Raw genomic sequence first — 18257 nt, forward strand, 5'->3', positions numbered from 1 at the left:
AGTCCATAATAAGCTCTCATTCAAATTACTGAGATGAGTTAAGATAGCCAGTTATTTAACTACAGCTTAGAGAACCTTCAATTGATTTAAAAGACTTATATTCTCATTTCAAATACATATAATCTGTCAATTTTACATTTTGTGACAATCAAATTTGGCTACTTAAAGTGCAATTTGCAAAAAGGATTAATAAGAATAATTTGTTTATAGAAATTGAGGATTTTTTTTGTCGAAGAATACAAATGTAATGCAGAGTCAATTACGAGAAAAATCATTTCAGCTTACTTTTGCGTTGACCGCATATATAATTATATGAAACTTAAACTAAATGGAGGTAATGTTTTTCCTACTGTTTTTTTATTATCAGTCACTAGGATTACGCCAAAAGATGCAGTTTGATTCTGATCAAAATTGGTACGCAAATTATGTATGGTCACAGTAAGGTACCATTAAATTTTGAGAGGTTGAGGTAAATCAAAACCTATAAAATGCATATTCAACCATAAGTTTGCAACAAATTGAGATACACCACTCAATTTCATTTTAGGTGGATGTTTTGCACTCTACTAAGTGCCCATTCCAGTATTGTATATATGGATTAAGTGCCTCAAAGTGATTATTTCAGCTCTATATCTCAATTTTTCCAACGGGCAGGGTTTTGGCATTGCGTTTTCGACATTTTATGTTATTTTGATCTGAGATTCTTTGCTATATGAGGCATCTTTATTAAACTCATGTATATAAAAAAACACAAATTTGAGCTCTATACCTCAATATGTTCCAAAGTGATGGTCAATTATGTATTGATAACGTATTGTGCTACTTAAACCTCAATCAACTTGTAACTTCTGCGGCAATCCTGGTGACTAACAAACAAAGTAACAATCAAGGAGACATAAAAATATTACCTCCGTTGTTCAACTTCGTTGGCGGAGGTAATTATGAAATAATTAAATGCTGACTTTCTCGGGAATTTTCCGTGGGTGTACAATCCCGGGAGAGATTTCTAATGCACATATTGATACAACACATGTGCAAAATATCATCAGAATTAGAAAGGAATTGTTGCATTTACCTCTCTTTTCTTTTAATTTTTTATAAGAAAGCATTTGTTGTGCCTCAAAGTCATTATAAAAATAAAAATAAACATACAATTTAATTTCTTGGCTTCCTATTAAGTATGTTGTCTGTGTTGTTTATTTTCATTCCTTCAAGGAATTCATGAGTTAATTTTCGATTTATTTTGAATGCGTCAGTTTTTTTTAGCTTTTTAGAAGAAAAAAAAGAGATTTTCTTTTTAATTCAGTTGTCACAGTTGATTCTTTATTTCCAACGTTTATAATTGATGATTTATCAATTCTTTTCAATGACCCGTTTTGACCCAAATTCCTTACTTTTTTTATAGATTATTTTTTCCTTTAGATAGATGCCGGTACTTGTCGTAGTAGAGCATAGGTAAGTTATTTAAGACAAAGTCATAAATCCATGAAAGAAGAGGGGTCAGTACTTTGTTTTATCTTCATGACATCTTTATTGCTACGTCATTTGATCGATGCAAGTTCTAGGATATTTTCCCGCAAACGTTTTCGTCGCCTCTCGGGCATTTTGCTGCACGATTTGTCTAACATTTTAATGTTTTTATATCATAGGTTCAAAGTAGACATGGGCTACAGAGGTTTACACTAATTTGTTTCCTACGTAGTCATGTATCCGTCGATGTTTACTTCAAAGATTTGATTTAAAACGCATGGATATATTTTTTAATAAAATATTATTATATATTATGACGGATATAATACATCAGGGCGTCCGCAGGAGGTGAGCTAGAGGGACTGTAGTCCTCCTTAAATTAAGACATTTTTGTTTTTATTAGAAAATTTAATATTTGAGTTGTTTTTTTTTTTCAAAATTTGTCATTTTTATGAATAACTATGGATTTTTCAAATGTTTTCCCCAAAAAATTAAAATTTGAAATCGAATTTTTGAAACTTTTTCCAATTTTTTTTTTTTAGGAGCTGTAGATTTTGGATTTTTTTCCAAAAATTAAAATTTTAAATTGAGTGCTTGAAATTTTTTCCAAAAAATTAAAATATTTAATTTAATTTTGGAAGTTTTTTCGCTAAAAAAAATATATATATATATATTATTCTTGCGGACACTGTATATAGTCATGAATAAACGATTATATTATAAATAACTTCCTATACGAATGTATTTTTGTTTTGATTTTTGCTGACATCAGTAAAAAAAATACTGATTTTAAATCTTTGTCAAAATAGAATTTTCTGCCTCAAGTATAGATTGATAGTAGATGTATGGGAATGTTTATATTAGTGTTGAAACTCAGTCCGAGACCGAATCTTATACCCAGGTTGGTCTTAAATGATATTTCGGTCCAGACTGCAATCTCAGACCATAGACCAAAAATTAATTGTTTCCAAATCGTTGACCGATTTCTATATATCTCAATCTCTTGATCGATTTATTTTGTAAGACGGATTTTTTCTTTGAAACCGGTCCAGACCGAACTTCTATATTGGAATAAATAAGTTCGGTCCACTAAAAATTATAACGATCTCAGACCGGTCGTAGATTTTCAGATCCAAAAACAAAACTAGTTCACATATATGTGGTGAACTATAACATAAATTTTTTTTTGAACAAAAATCAATAAATGTTATTCAAACAGCTGAATATTTCAGTCAATGATAAGCTTGTATTCAAATATGTGTGTTCAGTTTGTACATAGATGCTCCCGTATTAATTCATTAAATAATCATCACAGCAAGTTCTGAAAATGTATAAAAACCTGTTCAGATTCCCAACCATAAAAAACCACTCCCGCTTTCTAGGATATCTACATTAATAAAGCAAATTCTTTCTGCCTGTATTAATATATGAAAACGAATCACCGGGTGCACTGTATATAGTGTTCCCTGATGTACATGATAAATAACAATGTAGTCGTATTAATGGAATATTGTAGACGTGTGCCTCTATACAAAGAGTACTGCTTTTTTTAATGTTAATATTTGAATTAAATATAAACGGTCGTATGTTAAAATGAATATGGTTTGGTTATTATGTGAACGCTCTAATGACTGAAGTCCAAATCCAAATATATTATTATTTTTTCATTCTTGAGAAAAGAACATGCCATGGAACATGGATTGTTATAAGTATTGAGTAGAGTAACACTGAGGATTTCTTGGTGCGTTATCTTCTAGCAAAATTTGTATTTTACCTGACGACTAATTACTCCAGGCAATGCCGGGTACTACTGCTATAATTATGTATATATAGTTATACATAATTAAAAAAGGGATTTGTGTAACGAAAAAACTCAGCTTGCCAATTAGAAAAGGAAAAACGGTTGATGCGTGTGCTCTTTCTTTCTTTGTTCATTATTTAATAGGTCGTGGGTGTGTTAACATCTCCCTCTAAAAGAAGAATTCTCGTCTATCTTAGCTGTAAATTGATTTAAACATTTCTAATAAAATAAATATATATGAATATAATTATAATATTTTCGTTTGTGACTGGAGGATTCGCCTAGAACAGTTTCGCCTTGTACAGTTTTGTCTTGTGTCTTTTTTGTCTTGGATATTAAAAGAGGAAATGTAATTGAAATTTTTGCCGTTGTATTCACAATTCTCAAATCTTAATTATAATACGTAGGTTTCAAAGTATTTTGAAGGAATCAGAGAGTGCTACTGCTACGGCCCGTCCGGAAGAATAATTGACATTCATATTCAGTCAATTTTTTCAACAAAATGGCATGAAGAAATATTAATAGTCTGGAACTTAGCAGTCGTCAGGAGCCTGATATTATTATTATTTTTAGCCTTTTTCTGAGCCCAAATAAAATTTATTTATTACAATTAGCTATTCCCAAAAAGATACTTGTTACTATATAAATAGTAAAGAAGTGAAGGTGCATACACACACATGGCCAACCATTGTGAATAGAACGGTAAAAATTTCATTAACAAACTTTAAGAACTAAGAAGAAAAAGTATTCCCTCTACTATGATCCAAGGCAAAAAATCACAAGGCGAAAACGTTGCAAGGCAAGACAGTACAAGGCGGAAACGTCTCAATGTAAAAGTCCCACAAAACGAAAGTGTCTCAAGGGAATATGTAATAGACAAAAATGTTCCAGGCGAATCCTCCTAGAACCATTTTCCTTGTACTAATGCTATTTAAAATGTTCTTAATTCAGTCATAGCGGGTCTCCCGGTCTAGCCTTCCCACTGCACTCGTACACACATCCCATCTCTATACATAATAATATTCTTCTTGGATGGAAGTTCGAGATATGATGTGATAGATTTGATTTTTTTTAGGGCAATCTTTTGAGAAATGCACTAATAAATATGCACATTTCTACTGACTCATTCTTGCTTTTATTATTGACCACGATATCATGCTTCATGATGTTATGCTCGACTGTAGGGAAGTTGATTTTTTTTCTCCTTCCTTCCTTTCTCTCCCTTCTTACCTAACCTAATTTCAAATCGTTGTAATTTTTATGATGCGTAAAATTAGAATAGAAAGAAGAAATCAAGTTTTATACTTATTTTTTGTATGTTTATGATGTCTCGTATTGTAAGTTAGTTAGTTATGGGTCATGCATTTAGGTGTTCTTTGAAAAAAAAGAAAAGAAGGGGGTGACGGTCTCTGCATGAATTCGCCTTTATGGATATTATACATGAATAATACGTAGACACATTAAATGTACACTAATAAATATATGGAAATGGAATTTCTTCTTTGTGTTGCAATTGTTTCTTAGTGTGGCTCATAGATGGAGGGTTTGCCGTAGGGATGTACCGGGTAGTGAAATAGTCTTGCACCGTTCTTCATAATAAATATGAAAATCATGATCAAATGAACTCGGACACGGAAGACAGATTTATCTAATATATAGGTTTACAGGAATTTGGCAGCCATGACAGCCTTCAAACAAGGCAAGAAGGTCATCCATACATGCGAGATATACTTGCGGCTCATCTTCATCCACCCCTTATTCACTGATGACTTGAGGTTGGCAATGCTGCTATGGGGGAGTCTTTAGAGTCCAGTGGGTTGAGCTCTGGGGTGGCTAGAAATTAATTAAGAATACTCCTACAACGCTCCTCAGGGAATTGTGAATGTTTTTGAGTCAAGAATGGCCTTCCGTCAAAACACCTGCATAAGCTTTGACCACTTTTGACACGGTAGACCTGTCAAGGTACTACTTTTTTGTGAATTACGCCATGACCATGGCCTTTAAAAGAGTGTTTGACAGCTTTGGAGGTTTGTTGACAAATGTTACCACTTTGAGGCTAGACCCATCTTTCAGGTGCGTGGGGAAATCGGTTAATGATGTGGTTGATCCGAACTGCTTAATAATGTCCGAGGTGTTATGGCCTGCGCTGATCATTGTTGCAATCTCTAACGTATGTATTGATTTCCATTTTTGTCCAAAAGTGAGATATTTTACTTCATATTAATATGAATGAAGTCAAAGGAACTCGTATATAGCAAACATCAAAGAAAGTTTAATCGATATACAGAGTGCATCTCATAAATTGACAATAAAAGGAAATTACACTCTGACATACTGTAATTAATTAATGATAATTAAAGAAAATCTATTAATGTATATTTTAGATATATACATAAATAATTAAATTTTTGACATTCTGCTGCCCCACATTTCTCGAAACAAGACTGGAATATATGGCAGTCATTTATTATTTCTTCCAAATCAATTAAGACTAATTCCCATGAAATTGAGGCCTTCTGGGCTTCAAAATTTGAATGAGGTGTCCCAAAACACCTCCTCCCTACAACGCTCTAAAAATGATAATCCAGAAGATTTAATTCTGGTGATGAGTGAGGCCATTTCTACTTATCCCAGAATCTGTTGTTATTGTGTTTTTTTTTCAACAGTATCCTTGGGTGGCATTGGAAGTGCTGCGACAGGGGGTACAATTTTGTTGCCATACATGATTCCCTTTGTGAATCCAAGTTCTCACCCCATTGGTCATATGGAAACTGTTGGATCAAAATCTATCAATTCGGCGATAATTTCATCTAAATTATCCCTGATGTGGGCATTATTTCCCCAAAGGAGCACATTTTATATTTTTCTACCATAAATCACAATGGGTCTAATAAATCGTTAATTTCTAGACACTTTCGACCTCTTTCATCGACATAAAATCGATATCCCTGCGGAGTAAATCAAGGACTCCCTTGTCATATATTTAGAGCTAATGAAAAGTGTCGCGCCTCTATAGAAAGCTCTAGAAATGGGTTTTATGTGTGACAAACAGATAATCTATAATTAAGGCTTTAAATTTACTGTCACCATATACATATACGGGAACATTATTTGGTAGCTTGGCAGCCATTGGTAGCAATGAGAGCTTCAAAGTAGGGCAAAAAGGCTGTATATAATTGTGAGATGTAGCTGACGCAGATCTTCTTCCACTCCTTATTCATCAAAGACTGTAGGTCGGCAATGGAGCTTTGGTGGGCTCAACTTACCTCTAGATGCTCTGGTCCCACGGTTGAGGTTCGGGCTTTGCCTCTGGCGAAAAGTTAATTAAAAAGACGTACCTCCGTAATTGTTGATGCCTTGGAGTCAAAAATGGCCTCTCTTCAGACCTTTTTGACCTCCCCCAACTGCTTTGACTACCTTATAAATCGGTCTAAGGGCTTCTTTTTTTGCAAATTCAGCTATTGACTTGGCCAAGTTGTTCTCAAAAGAATGTTTGGCAGCTATGGGCCGTAGTTTGATTGGCTTTGTTTATACATAAAGATGTTCCTTTGCAGTAAATTTATCTTAAAATATGTTAAATGGCTTTGTTATTTAAAATACATACATATATAGCTTTGTACCCTTTCTATGTCTTCTTAAAAGACCTCCTTCCCAATTTATATACTACGTATACATAAAATATATGAACACTAATGTTCTTTTTTCTTTTTAGACACTCTGTGGTTTAATATATAAGTTACATCAAGAAATAAAGTATTTTGTTTTTTATGTATCGTCAAAAACAACAAAATAATATTTAACTTGAATGTTTTAAGACATGCAAGTTTTTTTGTTATGTTTTTAATTCGTATCTTATTCTAAAGAATTTTATGGTATTGTATAATAGGAATAACTAATCTATGTGTTTCATTCGTGGATTTTTACCACCTTTCAATTATGGATATAGTATTAATTTGCTCCATGAAGGCTAATGTATAGTGTTGTAAATCCTCAGCATTGTCAGTATGCTAAAAAAGATGGGAAATTAACATGGTAACTAGTGTTCAGGAGCAGTTGCTCCAACATTATCAGAATCAGCGGAACCTCATTTTGGTACTGCGGTAACTAGAAGAACAAAAAAAATTATTAAACACAATAATCTTTCATTGTTCATAGAAATATGTTATTTAAATACATATTTTTCAAATGTAGCAAAACAGAAACTGTTTTCTTCATACGTCTTTAGAAATTGCAATTGTATTAGAGGTAAGCGTTAATCAAATTTGCGAAAAATTTGAATTTGTGTTCCACTTACCTAGCCACAGTACTAAAATTAGGTTACGCTGATTCTGAAAAGGATTTTTAATTTCAGAGACAACTTTATCATTATAGTGTAGAGTCGGTCATAATTTATTCGGTCCAATTCAATCTTAGGACCGTTCCTATCGCTCCTTGGGATTTTTACAAGTAAATGTAAATGGTTTATGAAGACGAAAAATCTTTGCACATACCCTGCAAAAAATATCTCTGTTTTCATTATTAGACAGTATAATTCGTTCCTTAGGACTAACAAGGACTTATAACTTCCAAGAAACCCCTCATTGCTAATCTCCATTACATTACTGTATAATTGGATGTTTCTACCTCAAGAATTAAATAATTTTTGATAGCCGCTTTGAAAAATAAAAATTATGTTCAGATTGCCAAATAGAAAATCTGTTCCGGCTTTCTAAGTCATATTTTATATAGGTCTGAATATGGTTTAAAAAAGCGCGATTTTAATTGTAGTAGAAATCCCACTCATTATCTAGAAATGATATAGGAAGGAATTCTAGAACGTCGATCCTCAATTCTACTCCAAGTCCAACAAGGACTTCCACTTATAACTCTTCATTGTTACTTAACGTTTTTCATTAGTATACTCACACGTAATTATTCACTACTTGTATGTTATCTCCTCAAGAATCGATGAATAAAGATAAATGCATCAGAAAATAAAAAAATAAAATAAAACCTTGCTCATGTTGCCAACCTCAAGAAACAGTTTTTTTAATATAATATATTACTTTCAGCTATGAATCCTGCTAAGTACAAACATTACTCTATTATTATTACATCTATTATGAAAGGGAAAAGTTTGTTCCGCCTTGTTTTAGTTAGGGCTAAAGTTTGTTTTGAGAAGAAAAAAAAATCATAGGGATATCGTACACTTTCAATATACGACTCTAGGTTCTTGAACAATCTAAATGTGTTGTTCATTGCAGCCAATTTGACCTATATATATATTTTTTTTGTACCTAGAATGATGTCCTTGAAATACAACACTTGGGGAATTAAAGAGTGTGAAAAAAAACGGTTCTTACTTAAAGAAACAAGAGATTTTCTCGAACAAAAACTTTTTTTCCAACATTTTTTTGTACATGTACTAGTGATGTCATAAGTGTCATGTACGAACCGCTATGTTATACTAAGGAAAACATTTTACCCACTTTTCAAAATAAATTAAAGTACCAGTTCGTGAATTATGAATTTGTACTGACCAACCAAGAAGATTGAAGTGTCATCCTTCATCTTATGTGGTGCCGTCTTACTTCAAACAAGAAAGAACCAACTAAACAGCCTATTTTTAGAAGACAAATTATATAACATTTACCTTCTTAAAGGTAGGAAAAAAATAACTAATTACTCAACCCTTTAATGTTTTTGTTGCATATATGCAAGAACTTTTTTTTTTACATCTTAAACAACCCTGTTGGTATATGTGAGTAGGTATTAGTATAATTTTACATCAGCAAGCACGCTATGTAAGTAATTAGAAAGGGGGAAAAAATGTTTTATTGTACTTTTTTGAAACGTATTTCACTTGATAAAATTAGTTAGTACCCGAAAAATAAGAACAGAAATTAAAAGATTGATTGATGAAGATTTTTTTGCTGCCCTAAATGACCGCCTAACTCGCCAATAACAAGGATAACTAGCCTAATCAAGGAACCGGAAACTTTTAGAGAAAATTACACTCATCGACCTAGAACCACAAGTTGAAAATCTGTAACATCACTAATACGTACATATATAATATTCTACAAAGAAGAACAGAAAATTTATTTTAAAAGAATATCCCCCCTAAAAAAATGTTGGATATAATGTTACTAATCTCCTATCGATATATCGATATTGTGTTGTTGTTTTTGTTGGTTTCTAAGTAAGGCAGCTGTATATCAGTTGATCGACATTTAATGGAGTAGGATAAAAATAGGAAGATATTTATAAATACAAAGAGATGAATGTTCTATTTGGTTATGATGAATAAGTAAATCCACTTAACTAATAGCAATAACGGCTATGAACACATTGACTTTTGAACTATTAATAAAAATGTATTTAACTAGTGATGTGCTAGTTCGCTTTTTTAAGAGCTTTTGAATTATGTAAGTACAGGTTGAAAAGTCAGAACTCTGAGGATTTTTGTAGGCAGGACCACTCTGCTGATTTCTTCTAGTTTTCGGGCTCAGGCCTGTAATTCATTTCAGAATCCACATGCAAGCCCTCCCATCGAACGGACTTTTTTTGTAACATACCGTTTTCCTATCTGGAATATCAGAGCATTCTTCGAGTTAAATTCCAATGTGAATTCTGATTCCAGATTATATCTTGAAATCCTCCTTAAACTCTGCTGTTCTAAATTTATTATTATTATTTTGGAGAATCTTTTAAAATCCGGAGCTTTTTCCCCCATTGGAGAGAAGAAGGCCTGGGCTTGCAATAATTTTTGCGGAAATAGTATTTATTCATGGATCTAATAATGGTTGTAATCCATGTTCACTCAAAAGAAGCCCCTTCCCCCCAATAACAAAACCGCGAGTACGGCACTGTGTACATCACTGGTATTGTAGTGGAGGGTCTCCGTCGGTCTGGAAATCTTAAGACAAATATGATTTAGTTTGCCCCACTAACGAAGTTCGATCCGGATTAATTGTTGATGACGTTAGTTGTCTTTCAAAATGCTGAACATCGGCACAGGTTCGTTTTATATAGTGATGTAGCTTGTCTGTATTTTTAAGCTGGCCAGTTTGATTGGAATTGCAAATCTGAAGAGGGATTTTTCTTTTAATATTCATTATTATTTAACTCTTGAGTAATGAACTTCCTGTCCTACTACATTCAATTATATTCAAAACCTGCTTGAACATTCTTTTGGGGCCATAAAAGACAGATAATAATAACCTAGGGGATCTGTTGTGGAGTTATAATTGTAAATCTTTGTTGGACTTGAGGACCCAAATCGGAGTCATTCTGAGCAATGCCCTTGTTTATTTCCGTCTCCCCCCCCCCTTGTCACAGCTGATTGTAGTTGATCTAAAGAAACATTATGACGGTGCAACTATTCTTCAAATTGTGAGGGGCACAAGGTTGATTTTCGTTTTATTTTTTTTAACAAGCCCAAAATAGCGTTATTGGAAGAATCAAGTTAGACCAAGCCGTGGGTAAAAGTTCGGTCTTGGAACGAGTCTCATCCCTAGTATTTACATCAATTAGAGAATTCTTTATTCAACGTAATCATATCTGTACAAGTTTAATAAATGACAGGTGTTCTGTCCTTTTTATCTCTCTCTCTCTTTCCCACACACCTTCAGGGTATCATTCATTTCAGATATAGTTCTATGTGTACAATTGACAAATCTCTATATCCATGTAACTTGTGTATACTATCTTTATATTAATATTTGTAATCTTATATTATATGTATATTTTCAGTCCGTATGAGTTTACTCAATCGAAGTGATAACTACCGTACTTATGGGCAAATTAGGAAGTGTAACAGTAGCCTCGACTATGACCGTCAACGACGAGCTGCCTCTATTTGTAAGCATTCATGTACCTATTCATTCTTGTGTGTGTTTATGTTTGTGGTGTTTGTAGCCTTGTGTTTGTGGGGATCATTCCCTTTCTAAATAATGTCCTCCATTCTAATGCTCCTCATTTAGTTGATGTACCCTTTTGTTTTGTTTTGAAATCCTGTCACCTGATTCAACTCCCTACCAAAAAAAACTTAAATACTAAGTTAATTTTTGGTGGGGTAGTAAAATATAACGCGGGTAACACTAAATCCCCACATAACTAGATTCCATGCAACTCCCTTTATAAAAAAAAATGTATATTCCATTAGGGATTTTTTTTAAATATATGTTGTGAACTGCAATATGTTGGTTCTCTTATTAATCACAAACAGTAGTGCCTGATATTGCCTGGAGGGATGAGGCGTCCTCAAACGGACATATTTTGCTTTTAAATTTAAAATGATCCCAAGAAATCCTCCAGTGTTACTCAATGTGATCACACTCACATGTAGTAACTCAATACATAGAGGCTCTCTCCTCAAGAATGAAATGATCCTTAATAACAGTTTGAGTCAAAAAAAAGAAGATAGTATGGTGTGAATAGCCCGGAAGTAATTCAGTAACTACCAGCGCTACCAGGCTAAGCCTTCGTTCAAAATTTACTTCATGAATTATATATAACTAAATAAAACTTATAGAGGATGTAACAACGCAATCTGACGCTCAAGATTACCGTATCTTTCTGGGACATAGGATGACGAAAATGTGCAATATTACTGTGATCTGATATTAATCTGTGCAGGTACTCTGTTGATATGATTTTGGTGAACAAGGATATGAATATAAGCAATGTGGAGGTCTCAAAGATGACAGGGATCTACTGGAAAAGGGTTGCACAATTGATGAAGGCCCTGGAACAACTTAGAATTGGGTCCAGGAACACTGCTACGACTGTGTGTTCCAGGATATTTGATATCATAGCTTCCTGACCTGAATCTGACAGATAATTTTGTCTATAGGTACAGTGAGTCAAAGGTCATCAGAGATCCTCATACCAGCAAGAAATCCCTGATCGAGTTCATCGTCCTGAAATACAAGAGTTTAAATCGGATTCTAATTTCCTGGAACTGCGCATGGTTCAGGACCCAAATTGAGTTCGTTATTGAAGCCAATGGGGGTTACATTGAGTAAAATATATTTTCAATGATTGTATCCGGTGCGCAGTTTCTATTTTTTGAATGACTCTTATTAAATGATCCTTTCATGTTCATTTAAAATAGATAGATGAAAAAAAGAACCGTATTTAGTTTTTATATCCGGTATTATAAAATAATTAAATCTAGGATTTGCCCTAGGTATACAACACCTAAAAAATGGGATACCGAGAGAGAAGCCCTAGTATGTCGTCTCAAATATTCTTTAGTAGATCGATTTGATTTGAGTTATTATATGTAATGTCTTCTTATCTATCTTTCAAGCATTCTTGACATTCCATTTGTATCGTCTTGGGTTCTTGTTTTTGTACTTCTTATTATCTTAGTAAGAAGCTACTCAGTATTGTGTACTACCTAATTGTAAAGATTGCATGTCTGTGAAGCACATCCTAATATCTATTATTATGCGTCCTTTTATATAACAAAAAACCTGAAAAAAACATGTGTGCCTTTTGTTTTGTTTTTCAATATATAAATCTGTTGTGTTCTGTCTTCCTTTTTCTTGGAATTTGTCTACTATAATACCTATTATACGTCCGTATTTATACGAACTAGGAGAGTCGGAAGGTCTCATAAAACTTGATAGGGTGATCCATGTAAAATATATTTATATGTTGACCTTAAATAGGGGTGGACAGGGTGCAACGTCTATTTAACAACTTATATCACTTTTAGTTTTGGAAAATAAAAAAGCTACCTTCAAGTTGCAATTACAAAAAGATCTTAGTTGATGCTTGAAGGAATGTAAGAAACTCGATCAATAGAAAGAAACGAATGTTTCAACAGTAAAAACTAAAGGTGAAGTTAAAACTCTTTACGTAAAAGTATAACAATGCAACGATTTGTCATGTGGCGGCGAAATCTCCCGAGTGGATAAAATATATACTGCAAAATGGCCTAGAATTAATGTTTTGTCGTTCCTTATTTATTCGGTTCAGTTCAGGCTTAGGATTTTCATTACTAGAACCGATTAAACAACGAAGAAACTATCAAGAACCGAAGTTTATGTTTTTAGAGCTGATATGCAGTACTGAACTGGACCGGGACGAGACTGAACTGGACGGGACTGCAGTCTTCAGTCCTAAATAAGGACGGGCACAAAAAAGACCTTGAGAAAGGAAAAAGGACCTTGAACTAGTGCTGTGTTGGTCCTTATTTAAGACCGCGTTACAGTCCAGTCCTACTTTTCAGTCCTTAAAGAAGTTAAAATCGATCCTTCATGACGTCAATGGTTTTTTTTTTAACTTAAAAAACCATCGATATTTTTATATAACATTCCAAGGACAAGTCCGAATGATCGACAGTCTTTGGACCAATATATCAGTCCTAATTCTGTACTAGATTGAATAAATAATGATCGACATTACACTACATAGAATCAGTATTTGAACTGTCTTGTCATCTCTTTACCTACAACTCAATATATTATAATTAATCAACACGAAAACATGCCTTTGTTCCCACACAAAGTATAATGAATAATATAGGAACGTATATGTAAGAAAAATTGGATTGTTTGTCGGACTAAAATAACCACTAAAATAACGATCCTTTTTTTATAAATTCTTCATTGTTGTTGCTTCATGCTGCCAACAAATCATGCGCCCCATTCATGCAACAAATAAGGTAATTAATCTCTCTCTTTCCTCTTAAAATGGTACACTTTTACCTCACTACTTACATACAGGCATGTGCAATAGGGTGTACCAAGACATATTTAGAAATAAAAGAAATTTGATTTCTTTCCCATATTTGATCTCCGAATCAACTACACTGTAGCCATAGCTGCATTGAGACCAGCTTAATGTTAAAGTGCAGCCCACTACTCGTTCTTACTTTTTTAAATAAGTCTTTCTATCAAATTTTGCTGTGGATACTTTTTTTTTTTTTCAAAAACCAAACCTTTTTTTATATATATATTTACTGAAAAGCCAAAAATTAGATTTGGCCTTAATATGTATTTAATAGTTTTTTTTTTGTTTTTTTTTTGTAAAACCATTTTTCACGAAATAGGTTCGTTGGCCCATTAAAATATTTCAAATGGCAAATACAAAAACTACACAAATGCAAAAAAAAAATGAAAATAAACTACTTACCACCATGTTCATCACTGCGGAGGCCCTAGGCGCAAAGATGGGTTACCTCATATATTATTTGTGTAATCGTTATTTATTTCTAAGTTCTTTATATATTATAATCTTCAAACCTCAACAATTAATTATGCCAAAATAAAGAGGTTTTGTGATTTAAAATTTATGTTGTTTGGGTGCGAGAAAATGCCTTGTTAGTTATTTTTCATTCTTCAAAAATGTTTTTTTATCATAGTATTTTTATTCCATATATAGACATATTTTAAAATCACAGAACCTCTTCTTTTTGAAATGGATAGTTGTTGAGGTTTGAAGATTATCTATAATATGCAAAGTTTTGTTAAGCAAATTGTTCAGACGCATATCATGTGTCAATGCATCATAGATGTAGTAGCTCATCTTATTTGGTGGTGGGGGGGGAGCATCTAATTATGCCCAAATATTTGGGTCGTCTTGGATTCTTTTAGGTTGTACTTTTTTTTAAGTATAACCATTTCTTGATAGCCATGCAGATCCCCAGTTAAGAATAACTGCTCTACAACACGGATAACCCGTACTGACTTGAGCTTCAACAATGACGCGGGGTGTTTTTTTATTAGTTTTCTTATACTAAAAAGGCAAATTTGTATTAAGGAGTTAGGTGTGAAACGGAAGAAACAACCGTGACCTTCCTAAACAACGGTTCCTGTTTAGTAGAAATTCAACAAGATATTAGTAAAAAAGTCATTATTACATAGTAAAGAACTTACTTTATTTTTTGGGGACACTCTAAAGTATACTTAATTGGGTCATGGTTCATGAGTTTGGTTCTTGTTAAGATTCATTTGTGGATATCTTTATTACAGCATATTCTCACCTTACATAACATTAACATTATGATACTTGTTGAACAACATGTCTATATTAAAATATATATAATGTCCTGTTTGGTCTGTACTATGATGGCTAAATATTTATCCATATCAGGTTATATTTAACTATACTATGTAGTTATCCATTTTATCTATTATATGAATGTACAATATATAGAACATTTTTATTGAAGTCATAAATTGCGTTATAATTGAAGGAAACGCTATTTTGGGGCCTTATTGTCGATATTTTTGTTATAATTAAAAGGACATTTCAAAGTAGTATTTACTAAGGATCGCTAAAAATGGGAAGATTTATGCAATGATTATTATTATTTTGATCCATTAGGAACAAGAAAATCATTATAATTACTAATTAGGGTAAAATATCTTATTCTTTCCACTTTACAAGGTAATTTATTTTCTACAATATGGAAATAAGATTGTATAACGATGTAATAACATATTTTTATATTAGGTTGGGGAAAAAGTAATTTCGTATTTCTTTTTTTTTAATTAAGTATATCTTGTTCATTATTGGTAACATCGGATTATGCGATAAGGCGTTGTAGAGGTGTGAATGTATACGGTTTTTTTGACAGTATTCAGCCGTGAATTATCGTACGTCGAGTATGGAGGTCTCAAAGGAAGAAATTTGCCATATTTTACATTTTTTCTACTTGAAAGGGGAAAACGCGTCGAAAGCAACCAATAAAATTTGTAATGTTTACGGGCCTGATACTCTTTCGATTCGCGTTGCAGCACAGTGGTTCAAGAGATTTTTTTCCTTCTTTATTCTGCCCTCAACTGTGATCAACTCGACCGTTTGTAGCTGGCAATCGAACATAAGCGACCAGCGTTGCTGAATAGGAGACAACTATGCATGATCAAGACTACACCAGGGCGTCCACATTTTTGATGACGCGCTAGAACCTCTGGGAGCTCTGATGGGAAGTTCGACAGTCTGGATTGTCTGAGTTTCTTGCCAATAGGGACAAGGGGTTCTACGGGAAGGGCATGATGAAGTTGGAATCTATTTGGGAACAAGTTATCAAACAGAACGGGGCATACTTGGATTAAATTGGACGATGGTAACACTTCTTATAAAGAATTGAATTAAAGCGAAAAATACGAAATTACTTTGTCCCCCAATACCTAAAATAATAAACCTAGGCAATAGAGGGATAAAAACTTTATAGTCAGTCAGTCAGGTGTAAGTCCTTTTATTTCTTGTTTCGATTTTAATATCCAATTGTTCAATAGGCCAATTAGGAACGAGAAAAGTGTTATTAAGGAGAAAATAACTTATTTTTGTATTGAAATAGTTAATTTATTGCCTATACTATGAAAATATGATTGTATAACGATGAAATAACATATGTTTAATACATATTATGGTCTGATATATAATAAAGCAATGTGTCAAAGTAATATATTTTTAATAAACAATAAGGTTTAAGTCATTTTATTGACTGATCCCATTTTGACATCCAAAAACAAAGCAATAGTTCACTTTTTTCTTTTATGTTAATGAAAAAGGGTTATTATTCCAATAAAACTTGGATATTTAGGCCCTCAAAATGCCCAAAATCAATCATACTAACGTGACATGAAGACGAGGTTTGTACAAAATATACTCAATATGTTGATTTGAAATCAAATATAAAGTTTCCTCCAAATATGTTATTCATTTTTGTTCCCATGTTTTAATAAATATTGCTTCATTCGTGAAATATAATATGGATTTAACACACATCATTCAGTAGTTGTATAGAATGAAATATAGGTGGTGTCACAACCTTATTCCCTTATGTATATTATATATGTCATTAAATGTAGAAGAAATACCATATTCATTGATCATTGTATTATTAATTTTAATCTAATTTCTTCTTTAATCTGAATCCTCTTCTTTTTTTTATCTAATTTTAGATTCAACGCCCGAGTCTCAAAGTATTAGGAGCTGCCACAGTCGTGAGAGTTCTGTAGTGAGTCTCTCAAGGAAATATCGGTAGGAACTACTTCCTTTTTTTACTAATAGAGAGCGCTCTATGACAATAATTAAATTTGTAGACTGACATCTAACGGAAAATTTTATAAACTATGTTGTATTATCATTTATGAAATGTACTTAAATACAATTCACTTCTGGAGGGACTCTAATGTATTTTTGCTTATCTATATGGCTTTAATTTTATTTTTTAAAGACTATTTTAAGAACTAATTACTTTTCATACTTTTTTCTTTTTTTTTTTCTATCGACACAAAAAAATGATATATTTTTTTTTTTTTCAAACTTCATTTAATACATACATTACTCTTATCGCTACTATTATCAATATTGGGTAGTAACACGGTATTTTGTAGCAATATTACTTCTCTAGTTACCAAAAATATAACGATATTAATTTGCTTTAAAAAGTAATATAAATAAATAAGAAAATTACTTTGTAATTATTTAATATGTCGTTTTGTGTCGATTCTTATTTATTCGGTCCAGTTCAGTTTTAGAAATTTAATTTAATTTTTCAATTTTTTTTTTTTTTCAAAAAATTTAATATTTGAAATTTTATTTAATTTTTCAATTTTTTTTTTTTTCAAAAACTTAATTTCCCTAAAAAAATAACTCTGTTTTGCTGAAATGTTTCTAAAAATTTTTTTTTTTTTTTTTTTTTTTTTTTAATAGTAGTGAATTTTTGAAAAAAAATTAAAATATATATGTATAAATATTACACTGTGGACAACCCTGATAGCAAAATCATATTTTTTATCTACATATATCTTACTTTAGGACAAACCCCCTATTATCGATTAGATTCATCGTTCCTTTAGCTATCTATAGATAACTCCTTTTCGACATGCTTCCATTCATTTTGAAGAATTGAGCTCTTAATACTTTTTCTGTTGTACAAACTTACACGCCATCTGAATTGTAATAAATCAATTTTGATAGTTGTTGTCTGTACAAGTTCTTACAAATGAATTAAGTGAGTGGAAGCGTGTTTTTTTACTTC

The 18257-nt window shown here is 32.3% G+C and overlaps 1 protein-coding gene across 8 annotated transcripts in view; it reads left to right on the forward strand.

Annotated features, from left to right (window-relative positions):
• The window catches only part of LOC121121966 (tight junction protein ZO-3), a 173516-nt gene that overhangs the window by 35630 nt on the left and 119629 nt on the right, over positions 1–18257 (forward strand). For 4 of the 8 annotated variants that reach the window (XM_040716962.2, XM_071890137.1, XM_071890128.1 and 1 more), the window contains exons 2-3: positions 11006–11113; positions 17176–17254. In XM_040716962.2, the coding sequence (XP_040572896.1) occupies positions 11006–11113; positions 17176–17254 (187 nt within the window). Of the gene's footprint in view, positions 1–10896; positions 10943–11005; positions 11114–17175; positions 17255–18257 lie in introns of those variants that run through there. The other 4 variants (XM_071890126.1, XM_071890129.1, XM_071890140.1 and 1 more) reach the window with 2 other exon arrangements.

This window comes from Lepeophtheirus salmonis, chromosome 7 (genome assembly GCF_016086655.4).
Source record: "Lepeophtheirus salmonis chromosome 7, UVic_Lsal_1.4, whole genome shotgun sequence".
Lineage (NCBI taxonomy): Eukaryota > Metazoa > Arthropoda > Copepoda > Siphonostomatoida > Caligidae > Lepeophtheirus > Lepeophtheirus salmonis.